Genomic DNA, 19,472 nt, shown 5'->3' on the forward strand with positions numbered 1-19,472 from the left:
CTTCTCTTTATGACTCTTGTTCATTGTAGATATACAGCATAGAAGCAGTTGACTTCTAGAATTCATTCAAAAACTTGATTCCTAAGTGATATGTTGTGTCAAATTTGTGAATTACAAATAATAGGAAGGGTTTTAGCAAATGAGTAACTCTTTGAGTGTATTTGGGGAAAAAAGTAACTTAAAGGGGGTATGTTAGCAAATAGATAACACTTCTCTTGGGACAAATGGCGTAAATATTCGTTCGTTCGTTCGTCTTCTTCTTCTTCTATGTTGCTCTCAGATCTTCGTTTTGATGTAAAATGGCGTCCTTGGTAGCAGCTCCTATCTCTTTCTCAGGTAATCAATCGCCTTTTCTCTCCTCCAGTTTTCAGTTCATCTGCTTCATTTTGATCTCAATTTCTGAGTAACCGGAGAAAGATTCGCCGATTTGGGATTTAGGAGCAGAGATGTAGTTTTTCTCGCAATCGAATTTCAAAACCTCCGTCAGGTAATAGCATTTTAGCGAGATCAATGTTGTGTTCATAGTCTCTGATACTAGTTCAACATTTAGCAAAATGATATAAGTAAAGGACTAACATATGGTTTGAAACTGTGTATTTGATGGTTTCTCCATATCTTTAGATTACTTATATAGAAACTCTTCTCATTTGCCTTTATTTGTTTTGTAAGAGTTTACTCAAATTGAACCAAAACAGCTTCTTGATTCGGGTTCTTCACACCTTATGGCACAGGTGACTCTCATGTCAAAGAACACCGTTTGTCTTCTACAAACTTCAATGCCATTCGCAAGAGCTCTACATTGACTCTTAAAACAAAATCAAATCGCAGTCACAAACTCTCGGTCTCTGCAGGTTACCGGTATATTTCTCTCAATATAAACCATTAAACCTCTAGGTGATTGATTACTACATCTGACAGTTTACCGGGTTGATTATTGCAGTGGCGCAAGTAAGGGTGGTGGAAGTAGTGATTTTGTTACCGGTTTTCTTCTAGGAAGTGCTGTGTTTGGAACTCTCGCTTATATCTTTGCTCCACAGGTACATTTTTTTTCTTAGTTTCTATAACAAGAAACTAGACATAGATTGTATATGATTTTTGGCTTTAGATCTTTACCAACTCGCTTGAAATGATTTAGCTGATTTCGAGCTTTGTTCTTCTTGAAATCAAGAACATTAACAATAAAGTAGTCTTGTAGTTCCGGCTATTTATTCAATTCTAACATAAATTATGTTGGCTTAAGGCATACTTACAGCTGTTTATTCTTGGTATTATTTCTTCCGCTAAGATCTCTGAGATTTCTGCAAGTGATTAAATGATTCTGAGCTTTGTTCTTCCAAATGAAATTAAGAAACATTAACAACATAAATTCTTGTGTTTACTTTTGCTCTCCGAGCTAGGGATGATATTATCATGTGATCTCTTACTTCCACATGCTGTCATGCTTTTTGATACAGATCCGAAGATCAGTGCTGAACGAAAATGAATATGGTTTCAAGAAACCAGAGCAGCCGATGTACTATGATGAAGGCCTAGAGGTAAAAAGAAAGACTTAGTAATACTGAATTGATAGCAAATCTCATATTTCCTTGTTATTAAAAATACTAAACTAAGACACAAATGTGGGTTTGGTGTTTATAACAGGAGAGAAGAGAGATATTGAATGAGAAAATCGGCCAACTCAATTCAGCCATTGACAACGTGTCGTCGCGTCTGAAAGGCGGTAGAAGCGGTAGCAGCAAGAACAGTTCTTCGCCGTCTGTCCCCGTTGAAACTGACGCAGAAGCAGAAGCTACCGCATGATTGAAGCTCTCTGCTCTATTTTACCAATTGAACCATTGGTAAAATACTGTCTTTGATTGGTTCTGTGTTTTTTCTGTTGGAACCATTGTAGGGGCTTTTCCGAAAAAAAAGAAAGACAATCGTCGTATTTACGGTGTCTAAGTCTAACTCGTACCGAACCAAAGCAGAGCTATACTAAACCTTAATATAAAGATTAATAATGTTGTTAAGATACATTCAGAGCTATAAGATAAAAATGCAAATTCTAAATCATTCGTGATTGAATTCAATCTAATAAAGTGTAAAACCAATTGAAATCAAGTGTAAACCGGTTTGGTCAAACATAGTGAGCCGGTTGGCTCTTCATGCTATCGGCTATCTATCTCTATCTTGAACGTTACCCCAAAAGTAAGAGCCAAGTCTCTTCTTCTAAACTTCTTCCCTATTACGAAAATAACCACAGATTCGATTGATATTTCTGTCGAAATTGCCAATTTTTCATGGGAAAAAAAAAGATTTTAGTAATTCCTCTACCATTAGTTTGATTATTGACGAGGGAAAAAGAAAAATCTGCAGTCCCTTTTTTTAGGGTTTATATTCTTCAGTTAGATGATGTGTGAAGATATTCTTCCTCTGTTCATATTCTTCCTCTGTTCTTCTCTGCATCAGATGGAAGATAACAATCCTCCCAAGGTAACAACAAATTCTGTTTTTTTTTAATCACTGGGTTTGTGCTGTTTCTGTGATTCAATCTTGTTGTGATGTAAAAAGTTGAGATTTTTTTCTGGGATAAAAATTGCAAGTTTGTTCATGTTATGGAATGTATCATTTCTATCGAGTGATTCATTAGATTGTTGAAGGTTTTGGTTTTGTCTAATTTTGCAAGTTTGTGTTGTTTATCTTCTTGAATTGGAACTGAGTTTCACTCTGTTAATATGAATCTGATTATTTACTCTTTTTGAAGGATTACTATAAGATCCTAGAAGTTGATTATGATGCAACTGAAGAGATGATCAAAGTGAGCTATCGGAAGCTTGCATTGGTTAGTAAATAACTCAGATTTGGTAACATTTGTTTTAGATTGAAATTTGATTAGTGAATGTTTTTGAGAGATTCTTTCCATATGCAGAAGTGGCATCCTGATAAGCACAATGGTGATACTGTGGCTACTTCAAAATTTCAAGAGATTAATGAAGCTTATAATGGTAAAGTCGTTGCATAATAACTAGGTTCAATTTCATTTAGATATTGATTGAAGTAGATTTGTGTCGATTATATCTCTTCAGAGTTGAGGTTGGTTACCAAAACTTCAGTAACCTGATTTCTTCATGTAACTTGCTTTTTGTTCTCTTATTCTTGCAGTGCTAATGGACCCTGCTTTACGTTTTGAGTATGATTTGACCGGTATTTACGAGATCCACAAATACACTTTGCGGGTATGAACTGTTACTTTGAGATTTCGAATTCGGTTTAGCTCCTTTCGCATTATCAGTATTTAGAGATATCTCGATTCTTTTATATGTACGCAGGAATATCTGGCTAGATTTAAGGGAATGATACTCACTTGCAATGGACTTGGCATCAGTCACTCCTCATCACCATGGTACCTCTCTTAAACTCAACATTTTCTTTCTGTTTGCTTAGCCTGTCTTCATCCAAACCGCCCCAAAACAAAAATAAACTGAATAATTGAATGTCCACCCCATAGTAGTAAAGGTATTCGTTCAGAGACGAAAACATGGTACTCTCTAACCCACAAAACCTTGACAATTGCAGGACACAACAATTGGCGGAAGGCAACAACACTACAGATGAGCAAGGTTATAATCTGGTTTACTCCGTTTACCACTCAACCGATTCTCTTCTTCAATCCTTTAACTCTCCATCGTCAATCAATGCCTGATCCAACTCTGTCTCACTTCTCACCATTTTACAGGATACTGTATAAACTGAAGAAGAAACAGAGCTTTGTAACTTTTGATCCGAAACTCAAAAGGCATTATTATACCGTCTCACCGGATAATTACCAGGCGTGGGAATATAGGAGTACGCCCAGTACGCCCCATTTGACGATATAACAGCTTTTGCAGGATGTTTGAATACTTAGAAATTTGATGGTACCATAAGAAGAAACATTGTCAGGTTAATGCTTAGCTTCACATATTGTGGGTTAAGACTCAAGTATTTACTGTATTATTATCATTCATTGGTCACACACACTTAGAGTAGACATCAAAGCGAAACAAGAATAAAAGCTCCAACCTTGGATATGTGTTGTGGGTTTTGTAGCTCTGCTTATTATACCAACAAAATGGATATCTTACATCTCTGTATGTAATTATGTTCTGTGTTGTTTTTTTCTGTAACCAATAAAACAAAAAATCTATAGGTATCGTCATTGTCAGTTTAATATCATGGTTACACAAAAAACATTTTTTTTTGGTGGTATAAAGTTGTATAATTTTTTGAATATGTTTTTGGCATTTATTGATTAGATTAAATTAATGAAAATGTAAAGGTTTTCTAATTTCTAAAGCTACTTTTGTGTTCATCGTCACTTCGTCCATTGAATGTGCTCAAAAGTTTCGATATGTCATGCTTTGTGCCTTTGCCCACCATTGAATGTGCTTCACAGTCCACACTCTGTTTTTCCTTTTTCTACATTGTGATTTTTACATGAAAAATACTCCATGTAAATATGTAATACAGGCTTGTACAATAGTTTAGACTTTAGACTCGGTAAATTTGTTAATCATGGTCATACAAAATTCTAAAAAATTGAATGTCTAAGCCTAATGCCGTGTAAATAATAAAAAAAATGAAATGTAAATAATGAAAAATCGCAGATGAATCAGGTTGCTTCAGACGACAAAAAAAAAAAAATTACGGTCAGATTACTCAACTCAACTAGGCTGCGTCGGGTAAGAAAAAGTACTTTATGATTTACTTTTTACAAAGTACTTTATTCTACTTTTTAGCTTTTAAAAGTACATTAAAGTTTATCAGAATTTTTCAGGGCCAGGTAAAAAGAAGTACGGTGCAATTGTACTACTGCCACGGAACAATTAGCAAAAATCCAAAGGGGGGAAAAAAGAAAATAACTTCATCTCTTTTCTCTGTGTTTTGTCATTGTCTAATCATCTTCATCCTTCATTTCATCTCTTCGTCTTCGCTTTGTCAACCAAACCAAGTATTTACGTGCCTTTTTCTTTCATTTATGTGACTCTATAAAGTTTCATATTTGAAACAATGCATAAATATTCTAAACTTCAGAAGTAAAATAAAACCCCAATAAACGGGTTACTATATTTTCTGATTGAGCTATCATCCGCATTCCTCACCATATAACTTTTTTAAATATCATATATGGAATTTAAAAAGGTTCATTTGGTGAAGGGACTTTTTCATATATATATATATATATATATATATATATGGTCTCTATATATATTGATGTTGTCTGAAACCAAATAAAGGTTAAATAAAATAATGAGAACTTGGCTGTAATGTGTGGTGCTGCTACAGTCCGCGTCTACAAGTAATCCCAAACACACCAACGCCAATTATTGTTATATTTTTGTTTTTATATGCCCCAAAAAATACTACTACAGCATAAAAATATGTAAATAAATCTTTATTTATTTACGAAAGAGCCTCTTTTTTTTTTTGTCAACCTTATCATATTATATGTTGTACTAATGAATAATGTATTCGATACGACATTTGCTATACTTGTCTATTAGTGAGCCGAGTGGACCTCCTCTGATTCTTTTCATTCACATTTTTTTAATACTAAAAAAGCAGCGTACAATAATATTTAATCGTTAAAATTACAACTTGGGTCATCATTTTCTTTTTGTCATTCACACGTAATCACAATTTACAAATTTAAATAGTAATTTATTATATATATTAAAAAAAAAAAATAGAGAATAAGGATAAAATAATATGCAGAGCAGAGGAAATCCAGTACTATAAAAACGCGTCATCGGGTTAACCCAAAATTTTCAAAGCCCTAAAAATCAGAGATTCCATTTTCTCTCTCTCTTTCTTTCCGATTCTGATTCTATTTTCTTCACCAACCAACCACACAAAAATTCTCCGTTTGATATCTTCTTCTTTCTTCCGTCCCTATCCTATCAATCTCTCTTTCTCTCTGCCATCATGGGACACGAAACAATGATGCCGGCGAAAACAACAACAACGCTCGTGTTCACGTACGGAACTCTGAAACGAGGATTCTCAAATCATGTCCTGATGCAAGATCTGATCCGATCCGGTGACGCTTCTTTCAAAGGAGTTTACCAAACTCTAGACAAATATCCTCTCGTCTGTGGACCTTATCGAGTCCCTTTCCTCCTCAACAAACCTGGATCAGGTCATCACGTTACCGGCGAGCTTTACGCGGTTTCTCCTCGCGGTCTCTCTCGTCTCGACGAGCTCGAAGGGATTAGTCGCGGTCATTACGTCCGGCAACAGATCCGTCTCGCAGCGGCGGAGGATCTGGAAACGGAGACGTCTTCGTCGTCGTGCGTGGTGGAGGCATATTACGCGCATAAGAGCTACGAGGAAGAGCTGTGGAAGAGGAATAGAGGAAGATCGTTTGGCGCGTATACGGAAAACGAAGCGCGTGGGTATGTGAAACGCAATGATAGGCCTCAGCATCTTAGCTTCTTGGATCATATCCGTATTTTCGTATCTTCTCCATGTGACTGATTTTTATTTCTTCGTGGTCTCTTCTCTCTCTCGTCGCTTTTCTATGTTTGTTTTTTCCTCGGGACAAAAGAAAAAATAAAACACAAACAACAACTAGTTTTACAACTTGTAAGGGTCCCACCAGTCCGTCCGTCGTATCCGTACAATCGGTTTGTTGTTATCGATTTGATTAGAGAGGTCCTGTGATTGTTGGATGTCAAATTTATGATTGATTCCCATCTTAAATAAGTTTTTAGGTGGTTATTGAGTTTATGGTTAAATTTCCAGCTGATTAATTTAGGCCATGGTCTTCAGATTCAGGTCAATTATGTCTTTAAATCTCGTATCACAGAATCTAATCTTTTACTATCTCGCAAAATTAAAGCTAAATACATCACGAAATATCTTAGTTAACTAATATCGATAACAATCTTATATGAACAAATGATAATAGATCGCTATTCAAACTAATCAATCACTAAACAAAGTCGGGGATACAAGTTTACATACAAATAATAACATTAGTACCTTTCTAACAAAACATAAGTGTAAGTGTAACGTCTCAAGGAGATTCAGGACGCTACGACTCGTAACTAATACTAGTATATTCTTTTTAGTATCTCAATTATTTGACTTCTTTATTTTCTCCTTTTTTAAATCGACCATTTGCATATTCATATCAAGTAAAAACATTACATTATTACAAACATTTCATATCGACAAGAAACAACCTGCTATGGTCATGTCACTAAAATCTGCGAACAAGGAAAACCAAAAAAATTTTGTTTGACAACTTTTTTTTTTTAATCAGAATTTTCAGCTGAAGAGTCAATTTAAACCTTTGAGACTAGTTCAAGTTGTTACTTACTCCCGAATGCTGCTTAATTGTTTTTGTATCATAGTCTTTCATTAGAAGACGTACGAGGTACGGTGCTTAGATTCGAAAGAAAAAAAAAAAAAATCAGGAAAGACTAGTAAAACTCAACGGCCCAGCCCAAAATTCAGATTGGACCGGGATTTGGAATTCGGGCCGACCTAATTGACACGACCACTAGCAAGTATAACAAAGGAAATCAAATGACGGAAATGATTTTGAACTTTTTGATTGAACTTTTGAGTTAATTAAGGTTTTAAAAATCCAAAAGCCATAAGAAAGATTTATAGTCTTAAAGCTACATATTGTCGTACCTTAGGGTCTATACAAAAGGCTTTTGAACATGAGAGGAGGATTGATATGTGATGACATAAATCCATTTTCATCAAGCGTTAGCTGTCGATTTGAAGCATGTCTCGTCCATAGTCGAGTAAATGCAACCATCGTTTGAGAGCTGTTCTAACGCATCCCTGCCACAGATACAAAGCAGTTCTTGTCAAGAAAAATTCTTTATTTATATTGTAACTTTATCAAATAGAAATAGTGAGAGGAGGGAGATAGAGATAGAGAGTAAGAATGAGAGAGATTTACTTGACTTGAGGCAGCGGAATCCTGAGGTCACGCGCAATTATATCACAGTGAACACCAGCTTCAGATACGCTGATATAGATCCAACATATAAAAAAACCATATATCAAACTCAAGTTATGCTTTTAGATGAGCGAGAGTGATGGAGAATCCAATGAGAGAAGTTGTATTTCATATGGCAATACACTTATCACCAACACAAGAACATTCAACTTCTGCAATAGCATAATTTCAATTGGCTCATAGAGAATTTCGAGGTTAATTTGCTTATTTTATGAACTGAACTTTGATCATGAGTATTCAAAGGTGTATGAATGATATATATGACAATTTAATGGGGTTCTTTTGGGGATAGTAGATGTACTTACAGGTGCATAGGTTGATTCAGGTAATTCAAGACCGTCTGCTTTACACCATGCATTGGATCATTGAATTGGTTCGGGAACTGAAAAAGATTCTTCAGTAACTTAAAAAGGCCACAAAAGAGCATATAAAATTTGAATTCTAGATTGGATTTCTCTAGTACCTGATTAGATGGACCGGTTTGGTATGGCTTTGCAGGGGTTGGCATTGTTGAATATGGCATTTGAGGCCTAGGAGTAGTAGTAGCCTGAGTAATAGAGCCACCCTGAAGTAACAGAGGTTAGTATCTAACATGAGAAGTTTTAAGCTGTGGAGCAAAGCTTAAAATAACGTTGAAGGATAGGCTAATACCCGTAACTTGGTGTTGTACATGTGGACATACATACACTCCGTAAAGTGGTGTACAATCTCATTGAAGTCAGTGACAGGCCTGAAAGCATATTATTAGACTCAAGTACATATCTTTAAGACGCAGAAAATTCATTTACTTGGACAAAGCAAAATAGAATATTTGAGCCACAGATATAAAAATATCATAGATCAAACAGAAATCTCAAATCTAGAAAGCCTAATAGGAAACGGTTCGCTGACCAAGTATATCATAGACTGATCGAGAAAGTATGTCAGGAAAACACACCTGATTGAGAAAACATTCACAGATCGCTTCCCTTGAAAAATTTTCAGGTGTCCATGTAAGCGAACATACATTCCCAGCCTGTAATAGATGTGGACTATCAAAAAAATTTTATATACTATACCAAATTAAAGAATCTACAGATGTACAGCAGAAACTGATAAGAATGAAGAAACATACTTGACTGCTTCCATTTCTTCGGTTTCTTGACGCTCTTGACACCTGCAGATAGTGGTCCACAAGATATTAGCAAGAGATATAGTTGAGCTCTTTTATGATAGCATTTTCATATTGAGGTTCAATTAGCATTAGTATATAAGTAGCTACCATCTGACACAATCAACCCAGCCTGTACCGTCATCAACAACAAATTCGACCTGAGTGATTCTGTTCTCCATTCTAGAAATCCGTCCAACAATGGCAACCTATACACAGATAGCACCAAAGCTAAAATGCTTGAAACAATAGAGATTAAGGCATGACGTTATCAGCAAACAAGTTTAACTGCAGAAGAAGAAAAAAAGAGCTTACAGTGTTAATATCAACGCCATCAATAGAGAAATTTGATTCACCAGTAGTTGATGCACTGCTCAACTGCTTCAGTGTCAGGGGAAGCAAGGTACGTACATCGCGGTTCTGCAAAACAATGGTGAACACTCATACATTGCTGAACTGCTCAGGTAAAATGGTGCTCATTTGTGATCTCTATATTCAGATTCACAACTCCACAAACATACAATTACTTTTCTTAACATGTATAGATTTATAATAAGATTCAAATTTCACAGATAAATCCACATTCCTAGACAACTCGAATGGAACTATCATAACTTTTCCCTGCTGATTTGAACGAGAAACGACTAGAAATCGAGAGAATCAGATACATAGAACTAGGTATAGAGAACTTCGATTACACAAAACGCGGAAAGGATTTTTCAAATTCCTCGATTGAGAAGATAATTTAGAGAGAGCAAACCTTGAGGGACGAGGAGGAGTCATGCGCTTGCGTAGTTGCCTGAGAAGGCATGAAACCGCCGCCGGCGAAAGCAGCGTTGCCGTCAAACTCGCCTCCGTACATGTTTTCTCTCTCGTTTGTTGATGTTGATTCGAAACCCTAATGGAACGCTCGTCGCTTCAACGGAAGTGAATTCGATCCACCGCTTCGAATAAGGGTCTGACTGGTTTAAACGCAGCGGTTGCGGTTACGGTTGCGGGAGTTTGCGGAAGCGGGCGGTTGCGGTTTCAAGCGTTTTGAACGATTGGTTTAGCGTTTCGATTCAGCGATTTCGAGCGATTTGAAGCGGTATGAAGCGGTTTCTATGATTTGTACCAACCGCTAACAACCGAAAATAAAAAATATTACAAAAAAAGAAATAAAAATACCAATATATTATTATGATAATATTAGAAAAATTGAACATGCTTAATAATTAAAACCATAAATAAAGTACTAAATAGTTATTCAAAAATAAAGAAATTTTATAATAAGATAGTATTTTATACTGGGTTAACACCAAAAATTGCATCAAGTAATGGGACAAACTGTAAATAACGTTGAATTCAATCAAAAAGCAAGTGATTTTCTATTCAAGAAAATAAATCGAAACATATATTCAATCAAAAAGCAAAGCAATACATAATGAAAAGAAAAAAAATGATGCCAAGAAAAAATATTCAAAGAGTTACACATGACATGAGGTAATGAATGAATAAAAGGATATATGATACTTACGTTTAGTTATTGATTTTCATCAGTTTGGATGGAAGACATTGAGAAAATAAGGTTTTAGAATATTGACTAGGGTTTATGATGAGAACGTGATACAAAGATGAAAGATACATATATGATTAATATATTTTTTAATAATTATAAGTAAACATTTGATTTTTTATTTTTTTAAAATCCAACCGCTACCGCCTACAACCGCAAACGCTTGCGGGAAGGAGCGTTTCGATTCAGCGATTTCGAGCGATTTGAAGCGGTATGAAGCGGTTTCTATGATTTGTACCAACCGCTAACAACCGCAACCGACCGCTAGCAACCGCTAGGAGGGTGCTAGCGGGAAAACTAATCAAGCCCTAAATTTCTGGAAATTACTAAATTCTCATATCTTTTAATATCTACAAATTACAAATTTCAACTTTTCTTATTCTTACGGTAATTAAAAAATAATAATTAATAACTAATGGAAAAAGGATATAGAGTCCCGCCAAAACTCTATGTAATTTTCCCGCGACCAATTTTAAAAGTTTTCCATGTGAATTTTTATTTTGTCTAATAATAAGTCCGAAATATCATAATGATTATGCTCTTAGACTCCCAGTCCTTCTTGCGGTTAATAAATGGACCTTAATAAATATGGCCCACTGGGCCCGATATTAAAGTTTGCCTAGTGGTAGAGATATTCAACAAGAAAATATATTTCTATCATTATATTTTTGATTATGCTTTTATCATTATAGTTGCGAAGAAATTGGTTACATATTTTAGAAATTTCTCTTGTTGCATCAGTAAAACTTTTGTTACTAGTAACAAAAAATAACAATCGTTTTTCATAAGCTGTAGAAAATTTTTCTAAACAATTTCGCATTAGCTATGAGAAGACTAGTCTTTTCTATTCCTCCTAATCAACGATTGAAAAACACAATCATTGCATCGATAATCGTGCCATTCTCTCTCTCTTGAAGGCGAATTCCGAGCTTTCGATCTAGTTTCTCCGGTTCTCTGTTCTTATCATCGGCTGAGATCCTTCGAAAGTGGTCTAGGTGTGAGTCGTGGTGGTTCTCCGTCAACAGAGGTGTGGTGTTTCCCCGCTGATGTGGTCGTGGCTCTGGAATGGCGGAGGAGGAGCTTTGAAGCGGTGGTCTCCCGGTTGAAAATGCTGGGAGTTGCTTGGATGCTCCTCAGGCTCAGCCGCCGGCCTAGTCGCTGCCTCTACGGGGAAGTTGGTGGGGATAAGGTGGTGTTTTTGTTGTTTTGACAGGTGGCTAGCGGTGGATCTAGGATCTACGATGGCTGATGCGGGGGTCGGATTTAAAGGAATTGGGTGAGCCACCGTCCCTTAGATCTGCCGTATTGGGTGCGCCGACTGTCCGGATCGAACCATGACGACTCTGGAATTTCGGATTTTTTTCGGTGAAGGAAGAGAGAGAATAACTCCAAGCGTGATGGGTTGCTAGGTCGGGATCCGTCACCGTCGAACCGCTTCGTCGGAGAGACTAACTTTATGGGAGGCTTGTGGTGGGTTGGTGCTTCGGAGGAGAGAGATAGCTGCCGGAAACCGAAATCCTGCATCGGTTATCTCAATCTCCCGATGCGGCCACGAAGCTGTCAGCTTTGGTTTCGCCGGATCTAAAGTCTGGTTTCTCTGCGAGCGATGATCAACAGGGGTCGAGTCGATTTTCTTTTTCCGGCGAGTTTTCCGGTATACCGTTTTGTAACCGGGCTTTCTTTTGTTGTAGGTTAAGCCTTGGCCCATTAGGGTTGAATTTTTAATATATAAAAAAAAGTTTATGATAAATAAATCGATTATTAATACGTTGATGTTAGTCGTTATTGTTTGCGTTTATCACGCACGTAGGATCGGGAAAGCGAATCGGATCTTTTGTTGTTTGTTTTTTTTTACAATTCATTTATTTATAGTTCACTTTTTTCACTTTTTAGGAGTGTGGCCACTCGTGAGACAAAACCTCACCAACTTGTATCATTTTTCTTCTACGTTAGTTAGGTTCTCATCAATCGTTTCCTTAATCCAATGATCCGAATCATTGTCTCTCTCTCTCTTCATTCTACGCTAAAAATGGAAACCCAGTTTGAATTCGAGCAAATTTGAGATTTACAGGTTCAATATTCATAAATTTAATAATGTATCTGTATTTCTTAGTTCATTGCCTCCTCTAATGTGATTTACATGTCACTGATCCGCAGCGAAACAGAGACTCTGTGACTATGGCTTCCAAGATAAAGTAAGCGTCTTCTTCCTTATTGAGATTCAGTCTCCGATCCCTTTTTATGTCGGTGGGAATATTTCGTCGATTCAAATTCCGATCTGGGTTTATCTTTTTCTCTTGAGGTTTCTTTCTTCATTGTTAGAGATTGTCTATGATGATGTGGGTAGATCTGACTAGTTTAGGGTTTAATCTCCTGATTTTTAGGGATTCTATTTATAGCAGCACATTTTCTGATTCTTCCCATTTGTGTGATCGAATTTTTTAATCTTATTAAGGTGCCGCTTCACTTATTTAAAAGAAACAATAATTCCATGGCAGAGTTCGTAGTTGTTGCTGTTGTTGTCTGTCTTTATCTTGATTTTTATATGTCTTCTCTTCTACTTTCCAATTTTGTTAATCTAAGTCTTTATTGATTCGGCTGTTGTATTTAACATGAGATACTTCACTAGAGTGAGACACAAATTGTAGATAAACAAAACTAGAAAGTTTTTTTTTTTTTTTTGTAAAATCTATGTTATAGAGACTGTTGTTACTCATTAGCTACTCTTATGTTCTGTGTATGGAGAGGTTTTTTGTAATGATTTTGGCAAGTGTAATTAGTTCTCACGTGTTTTTCTTTTGATTGCTTGATGAGAGACCTTTGTTGCAGAACTGGTTTATCTGAAACCACTTTGGGAAAATCATGTCCAGCATCTCTAAGAGTGCCTAGGCTTACTCGGATAGTGACTAAACCTGAATCTACTTCTCCTTCACCGACTCAACAACAGTCACGTCTTTCCTTCGAGCGCTCTTCTTCCAATTCAAAGCCTTCTACTGATAAGAGGTCCCCCAAAGCTCGAACCCCACCAGAAGTAAGTGTGTCAATATCAGTATCTTTTTCGATATCTTGAATTGAGGAATGAGGCTTTTTGGTTTCCTGGTCTTAAGTTGGTTTAGTTTTGACACACTATGCTGCAAATGTTGACATCCATTGTTGTTGTCTAATGATTGTTTGCAGAAAACTCAAATACGGGCTGTGAAAGGATCAGAAACACAACCTCGGTCAGTTCAAATCAAGGAAGATTTGAGGAAAGCCAATGAGCTGATAGCATCGCTTGAGAATGAGAAAGCTAAAGCACTTGATCAACTTAAAGAAGCGCGGAAAGAAGCTGAAGAGGCATCTGACAAGCTAGTTGAGGCTTTAAATGCGCAGAAAAAGGCCCAAGAGAACTTTGAAATTGAGAAATTTGAGGTTGTTGAGGCGGGGATAGAGGCGGTTCAGAGGAAAGAAGAAGAATTGAAGAAAGAACTAGAGAATGTCAAGAACCAACATGCTTCAGAATCAGCTACTCTTCTTTTGGTAACCCGGGAGCTGGAGAATGTCAATCAAGAATTGGCTTATGCTAATGACGCCAAGAGTAAGGCTTTGAGTCATGCAGATGATGCTAGTAATTTGGTTGCAGTTCATGCAGAGAAAGTGGAAATCTTGTCATCAGAGTTAATGCGGTTGAAGGCTTTGCTTGATTCAACCCGAGAGAAGGAAACCATCTCCAAGAATGAGATTGCTTCAAAACTAGGAGCGGAGATAGTGGATCTAAAAAGAGACCTCGAGAAAGCGACAAGTTTGGAAGCAAAGGTCAAGGAACTAGAGATGATCATTGAGCAGCTTAATGTTGACTTAGAAGCTGCGAAGATGGCAGGATCTTATGCGAAAGGCTTTGCTGACGAGTGGCAAAAGAAAGCGAAAGAATTGGAGAAACGGTTGGAAGAAGCTAACAAGCTGGAGAGATCTGCCTCGGTATCTCTGGTATCTGTGACAAAGCAGCTGGAGGCAAGCAATAGTAGATTGGACGATATCGAATCTGAAATGACTGATCTTAAGGATAAAATCGAGTTATTGGAGATGACAGTTGCTAGACAAAAGGTTGATCTTGAGAAATCTGAACAGAAGCTAGGTTTTGCAGTAGAAGAATCTTCTAAGATTGAGAAAGAAGCAGAGAAACTGAAGAATGAGCTTGAAACTGTGAATGAAGAGAAAAACCAGGCTTTAAAGAAGGAGCAAGATGCTACTTCAAGTGTTCAAAGGCTCTTGGAAGAGAAAAAGAAGATCTTGTCAGAACTGGAGAGCTCGAAGGAGGAAGAGGAGAAGATTAAGAAAGCAATGGAGAGTTTAGCTTCAGCAATGCACGAAGTGTCGAGTGATTCACGCGAGTTGAAAGAAAAATTGCTGAGTCAGGGTGATCAGGATTATGAAACACAGATAGAAGATCTGAAGTTGGTCATTAAAGCAACGAACAAGAAGTATGAGAATATGCTTGATGAGGCGAGACATGAGATCGATGTTCTTGTCAATGCTGTAGAACAAACCAAGAAACAGTTCGAAAGCGCAATGGTAGACTGGGAGATGAGAGAAGCCGGTTTGGTGAATCACGTGAAGGAATTTGATGAAGAAGTTTCTTCAATGGTGAAAGAAATGAATAGGTTGGGCAATTTGGTTAAAAGGACAAAGGAAGAAGCTGATGCATCATGGGAAAAAGAATCCCAAATGAGAGATAGCCTTAAAGAAGTGGAAGATGAGGTGATTTATCTTCAGGAAACTCTCAGGGAAGCGAAAGCTGAAACTTTGAAACTAAAGGGGAAAATGTTGGATAAAGAAACTGAGTTTCAAAGCATTGTTCATGAGAACGATGAACTCAGAGTAAAACAGGATGATTCTCTGAAGAAAATCAAGGAGCTATCAGAGTTACTCGAAGAAGCATTGGCCAAGAAACATACAGAAGAGAACGGTGAGCTCAGTGAGAGTGAAAAAGAGTATGACTTGCTTCCAAAGGTGGTCGAGTTTTCTGAGGAAAATGGTTATAGAAATGCAGAAGAGAAGTCTTCTAAAGTAAAAACCCTCGATGGCATGAACATGAAACTTGAGGAGGACAGTGAGAAGAAGGAAAAGAAAGAACATTCTCCGGATGATGAGACAGTTGAAGTTGAATTCAAAATGTGGGAAAGTTGTCAGATTGAGAAGAAAGAAGTTTTCCACAAGGGAAAACCAGAACAAGAGTTTGCAAAAGAAGAAGAGGAAGACTTAAACGTGATAGACCAAAGCGAGAAAACCTCGCCTGTAAATGGATTAACCGGAGAAGATGAACTGGTGAAGGAACAGGAAAAGAAGAAGAAGAAGACATTGTTTGGTAAAGTTGGGAATCTTCTCAAGAAGAAAGGACCCGTGAATCAGAAATAAATGAAAGCATCTCTTTATTACTTACTACACTTTCTGAGGTATTGCAAAATCTAGCTATTACATGATATACACATCTCTTTGCACCATATTGATTTCTTCCTTGGTGTTCTTATTTTATTTTTTTGTTTTGTTTATGGCTTCTGAAATAGGTTTGTGTTAACTTGTTGGTTTATGATTCTTTTCTTCTTTCGATATCTTTTGGCTTATCCTGTTTTTCAACATCTTTTGTACCCAGAAAATTATTTTTGTTTGTGTTTATTCTTGCTCGTGTAAATCTGGCCATTGATTTCATTTTGCATTACGTAAATAATACGAGAATAAAATTTATTTTGCATTACGTAAATAATACGAGAATAAAATTTATTTTATCAAATATATATATATATATATATATATATATATTTTATCCAGATTTGCGATTTAATATAACTACGTCCAAAGGGCCCTTCAAACGCGAAGAATTTTTTTTGATTATTCGCAACTATATAATTGGGTCATTTCATAAACAGCCAACCCTTAAACAACCAAGCCCAGGCCCGATAAACTGAAAACGACTGCGTTTTCTTTGGTTTCATTATTATTGCAAAATTAAACAATCGTGCTTACAATAAACTGGTGGCTAGATTCTTCCAAATATTTTGACTGAGTAGAAACTTAATGACGGAAAGCTTTACCTAATATTGGTTACACGGGCGGAGCCAATTAAGAGAGAGGGGTCAGTTGACCCCATAACATTTCAAAGTTTTGAAATTATAAGGTAAATTATCTATGATTTTAGATATTTTGGTACAAAATTTCCTAGTTGACCCCTATGTCATGCCATAATTTTATGTCTTTGACCCCATTCATATTTAATTTTTCATTCAACATTAATTTTCTTTCTATGTTTGTTTTGTTTTTTCCTAAAAAATGATTACAATTCTCTAATAGTTTTTTTACATATTGATTATTTCTCTTTGTATCATCGGATATCTTTTTTTTTTTGTCCTTTTCTCAAAATTGTTTTGACATATATTTCTATAAAATATCATAAATCAAGATAAATATATTATTTAATATTAATATGTAATTAAATAAAAATAATAATATATGGGGCTTTTGCAAAAAGTCACTTTTTCAATGCCACTTTTCAAAAATACCCTTTTTTAAAACCTTATAAAAAATACTATTAAAAATATAAGATTTACCCAAATATGTATGTAATATTATTAAAAATACACAAACTACATTTCTATGTATCTAAAATCTTATAAATCCTTTATTATATAAAAGAGAAGTCAGTCAACAATTTTGGTTGCGACACGTGTCATCATCATTTTTCATTTACAATTAATTGTTTTCCTTTTATTTAATTTTAATATTTCTTTTCGACAGTTTTCTTTCTTTAATTAAAAATAAAATCTCAAAAAAAAAGCCCACGATTTGTGTTCTCGTCTTCCCACGATCCTCTGATCAACTTCCCACCTCCATCACTTTAATCAACTGATCTTCTGGAAATCACCACATATGTATAGTATAAAGATTTATATCATAGTGAATTAACACAAACGCTCCTCCTCTCAACAAGTAATTCCAATTACCCAAATCGTAAAAGTTGATCGTCTTTCTCTCTGTTTTGATTTTTATCTATTCAATTGCAGGTATTACTATCTCTACTTGCAACATGAAACTGGATTTTACACCGATTGCTCAACTAGAGTCCGTGACTGAGAGCGAAATTTGGAAAATTAAAGCACGAGTTGCCCGTTTTTGGCGATTCCACAATAACGATAAGCCTGGAGATTCTGGTGGATTTACTCCTTGTGGATGATAAGGTGGAAAACAAAATTCTGGTTGTTTATGTTTATTTGGTTTAGATACTACTTCTGTACTTTTGTAATCCAACTTTTTCCCTTTTAATGACAGGGAGACTGTATACAAGCATGCATCAGAGGAAAATTAATTCAAAAGTTCGAAAAAGATCTCCAAGAAGGAGAATGTTGTATACTGATGAATTTTAAGTTGTCTCCTAATCTTGGAAGTTACAGGGCAACTGACATTCTTTCAAAATCTTTTTCACTTGGTCAACAATTGTGAAGCCTTGTGAGGAAATCCCAAACCACTCACTTCGTTTCAGTTTCATCCCTTTTGATAAGCTTCAGAGACATGACGAAAACGTGTTCCTTGGTACGTGTTATCACCATCAATGTATATTTATTCAAAGTTTAGCATCTTTTTATATTCTTATGAATTTTTCCTTCTTTTTGTTTTTAATACAGATGTAATTGGTGAAATCATTGGAATGAAAGATCTTAAGGAAATTACTGTTCGCAATGCTCCATGTAAACTGTTGAATCTTCAACTCAAGAGCCTTGAGTTAGTAGCTTCCAACTTGGTAATCATTCTTATTAATCTATTATGTATCTCCCTTTTAAATCGTGTTCTTATGTTTGCAGTGATTCAATAATCGTTCTTCCTAGCTTTGTTTCTTTACGTTCTCCACCTTTCTTCTATATCTTCCATGTGAAGCATTTTCTTATCCCTTCAGTTATATTTCAAACCTAGGAAGTGCACAATTATGTTATCTTAATTTTTAGATTTTTAATTAATTGAAATACATTACTATGATGAAGCCCGTGCATAGCACGGGACAAAATACTAGTACTTTATAAATACCTTATAAATGCATTTTAAATACCTTTAAATACCTTTAAAATATCTTGTAAAACATTTGAAAAACCTTAAAAATCCTTTAAAATAACTTGTAAAACCTTTAAAAACACCTTTTTTAACCTTATAAATACTTGGATCGAGTCTTCAAGTAGTAGTTACAATCCATAAGTACTTTATAAACCTAATAAAACTTTATAAAAATTTCAGATTTAAAAAGGGGCATTTTTGAAAATGGACATCTAAAAGGGGCATTTTTGAAAAGGGGCACACCAAAAGGGGTATTTTTAACAATTTCCCTAATATATATGACCCTTATAAACAAAAATCCTGGCTCCGCCACTGATTGGTTATTCAAAAACCGGTAGGTATCTTGCAATGCAAGTTTTACACGTTAAGTAACTTTTGGATAATTAGTTTTAACCGGACAGCAATAACAAGTTTAATCTCACGGTTATATGGTCCTAATCCTATCCTAGAAATTCAAAGTTGAGCTTTAGACTTGCAAGAAAGTCAGTTGTGTTTCATAATCTTTGACTTTCGAACGGATAACAAAGTCGAAAAAGGTAAATTCGTTGCTTAAAAATAGACAAATCTCTAGTTTAACGAAACCTTTGTTCACTAACTAAAGTATACGTAGAAGGTAAAAGAGATATGATTGTTCATCTGTTCCATTCATCTTTAATATAGCTTCGTCGTGATAAACGTTTAATTTACACCTTATG

General features: G+C 35.8%; 5 protein-coding genes and 1 long non-coding RNA gene across 6 annotated transcripts; 5 read left to right on the forward strand and 1 right to left on the reverse strand.

Moving 5' to 3' along the window:
* Positions 1–158: 158 nt before the first annotated feature.
* Positions 159–2,013, forward strand: LOC9318325. The gene is made up of 5 exons (XM_021031192.1): positions 159–336; positions 732–858; positions 941–1,037; positions 1,455–1,535; positions 1,642–2,013. Exons 1-5 carry the CDS (start codon positions 300–302, stop codon positions 1,798–1,800), a joined length of 501 nt encoding a protein of 166 aa, XP_020886851.1. The 5' UTR covers positions 159–299; the 3' UTR covers positions 1,801–2,013.
* A 409-nt stretch (positions 2,014–2,422) lies between these two features.
* Positions 2,423–4,171, forward strand: LOC9318326 (dnAJ-like protein slr0093). Its single transcript, XM_021031193.1, has 7 exons — positions 2,423–2,472; positions 2,744–2,821; positions 2,909–2,984; positions 3,142–3,215; positions 3,309–3,382; positions 3,556–3,599; positions 3,716–4,171. The coding sequence occupies exons 1-7, from the start codon at positions 2,449–2,451 to the stop codon at positions 3,730–3,732; spliced, it is 387 nt and encodes a 128-aa protein (XP_020886852.1). The 5' UTR covers positions 2,423–2,448; the 3' UTR covers positions 3,733–4,171.
* A 1,557-nt stretch (positions 4,172–5,728) lies between these two features.
* Positions 5,729–6,755, forward strand: LOC9318327 (putative gamma-glutamylcyclotransferase At3g02910). The gene has a single exon (XM_021032246.1). The coding sequence runs from the start codon at positions 5,944–5,946 to the stop codon at positions 6,493–6,495; it is 552 nt and encodes a 183-aa protein (XP_020887905.1). The 5' UTR covers positions 5,729–5,943; the 3' UTR covers positions 6,496–6,755.
* A 797-nt stretch (positions 6,756–7,552) lies between these two features.
* LOC9318328 (replication protein A 32 kDa subunit B) lies at positions 7,553–10,102 on the reverse strand. The gene is made up of 10 exons (XM_021032244.1): positions 9,910–10,102; positions 9,465–9,569; positions 9,261–9,358; positions 9,114–9,155; positions 8,937–9,014; positions 8,651–8,729; positions 8,463–8,564; positions 8,305–8,381; positions 7,940–8,008; positions 7,553–7,818 (listed from the first exon to the last, which is right to left on the reverse strand). Exons 1-10 carry the CDS (start codon positions 10,009–10,011, stop codon positions 7,734–7,736), a joined length of 837 nt encoding a protein of 278 aa, XP_020887903.1. The 5' UTR covers positions 10,012–10,102; the 3' UTR covers positions 7,553–7,733.
* A 1,308-nt stretch (positions 10,103–11,410) lies between these two features.
* Positions 11,411–16,356, forward strand: LOC9320413 (WEB family protein At3g02930, chloroplastic). Its single transcript, XM_021032210.1, has 4 exons — positions 11,411–12,775; positions 12,862–12,899; positions 13,534–13,735; positions 13,882–16,356. Exons 2-4 carry the CDS (start codon positions 12,883–12,885, stop codon positions 16,096–16,098), a joined length of 2,436 nt encoding a protein of 811 aa, XP_020887869.1. The 5' UTR covers positions 11,411–12,775; positions 12,862–12,882; the 3' UTR covers positions 16,099–16,356.
* A 1,160-nt stretch (positions 16,357–17,516) lies between these two features.
* LOC110230387 lies at positions 17,517–18,507 on the forward strand. Its single transcript, XR_002333491.1, has 4 exons — positions 17,517–17,664; positions 17,739–17,912; positions 18,004–18,264; positions 18,357–18,507. It is a non-coding gene; the product is annotated as an uncharacterized LOC110230387 (long non-coding RNA).
* The last annotated feature ends 965 nt before the right edge of the window (positions 18,508–19,472 follow it).

Source organism: Arabidopsis lyrata, assembly GCF_000004255.2.
Source record: "Arabidopsis lyrata subsp. lyrata unplaced genomic scaffold ARALYscaffold_3, whole genome shotgun sequence".
In the NCBI taxonomy this organism is placed as follows: Eukaryota; Viridiplantae; Streptophyta; class Magnoliopsida; order Brassicales; family Brassicaceae; genus Arabidopsis; species Arabidopsis lyrata.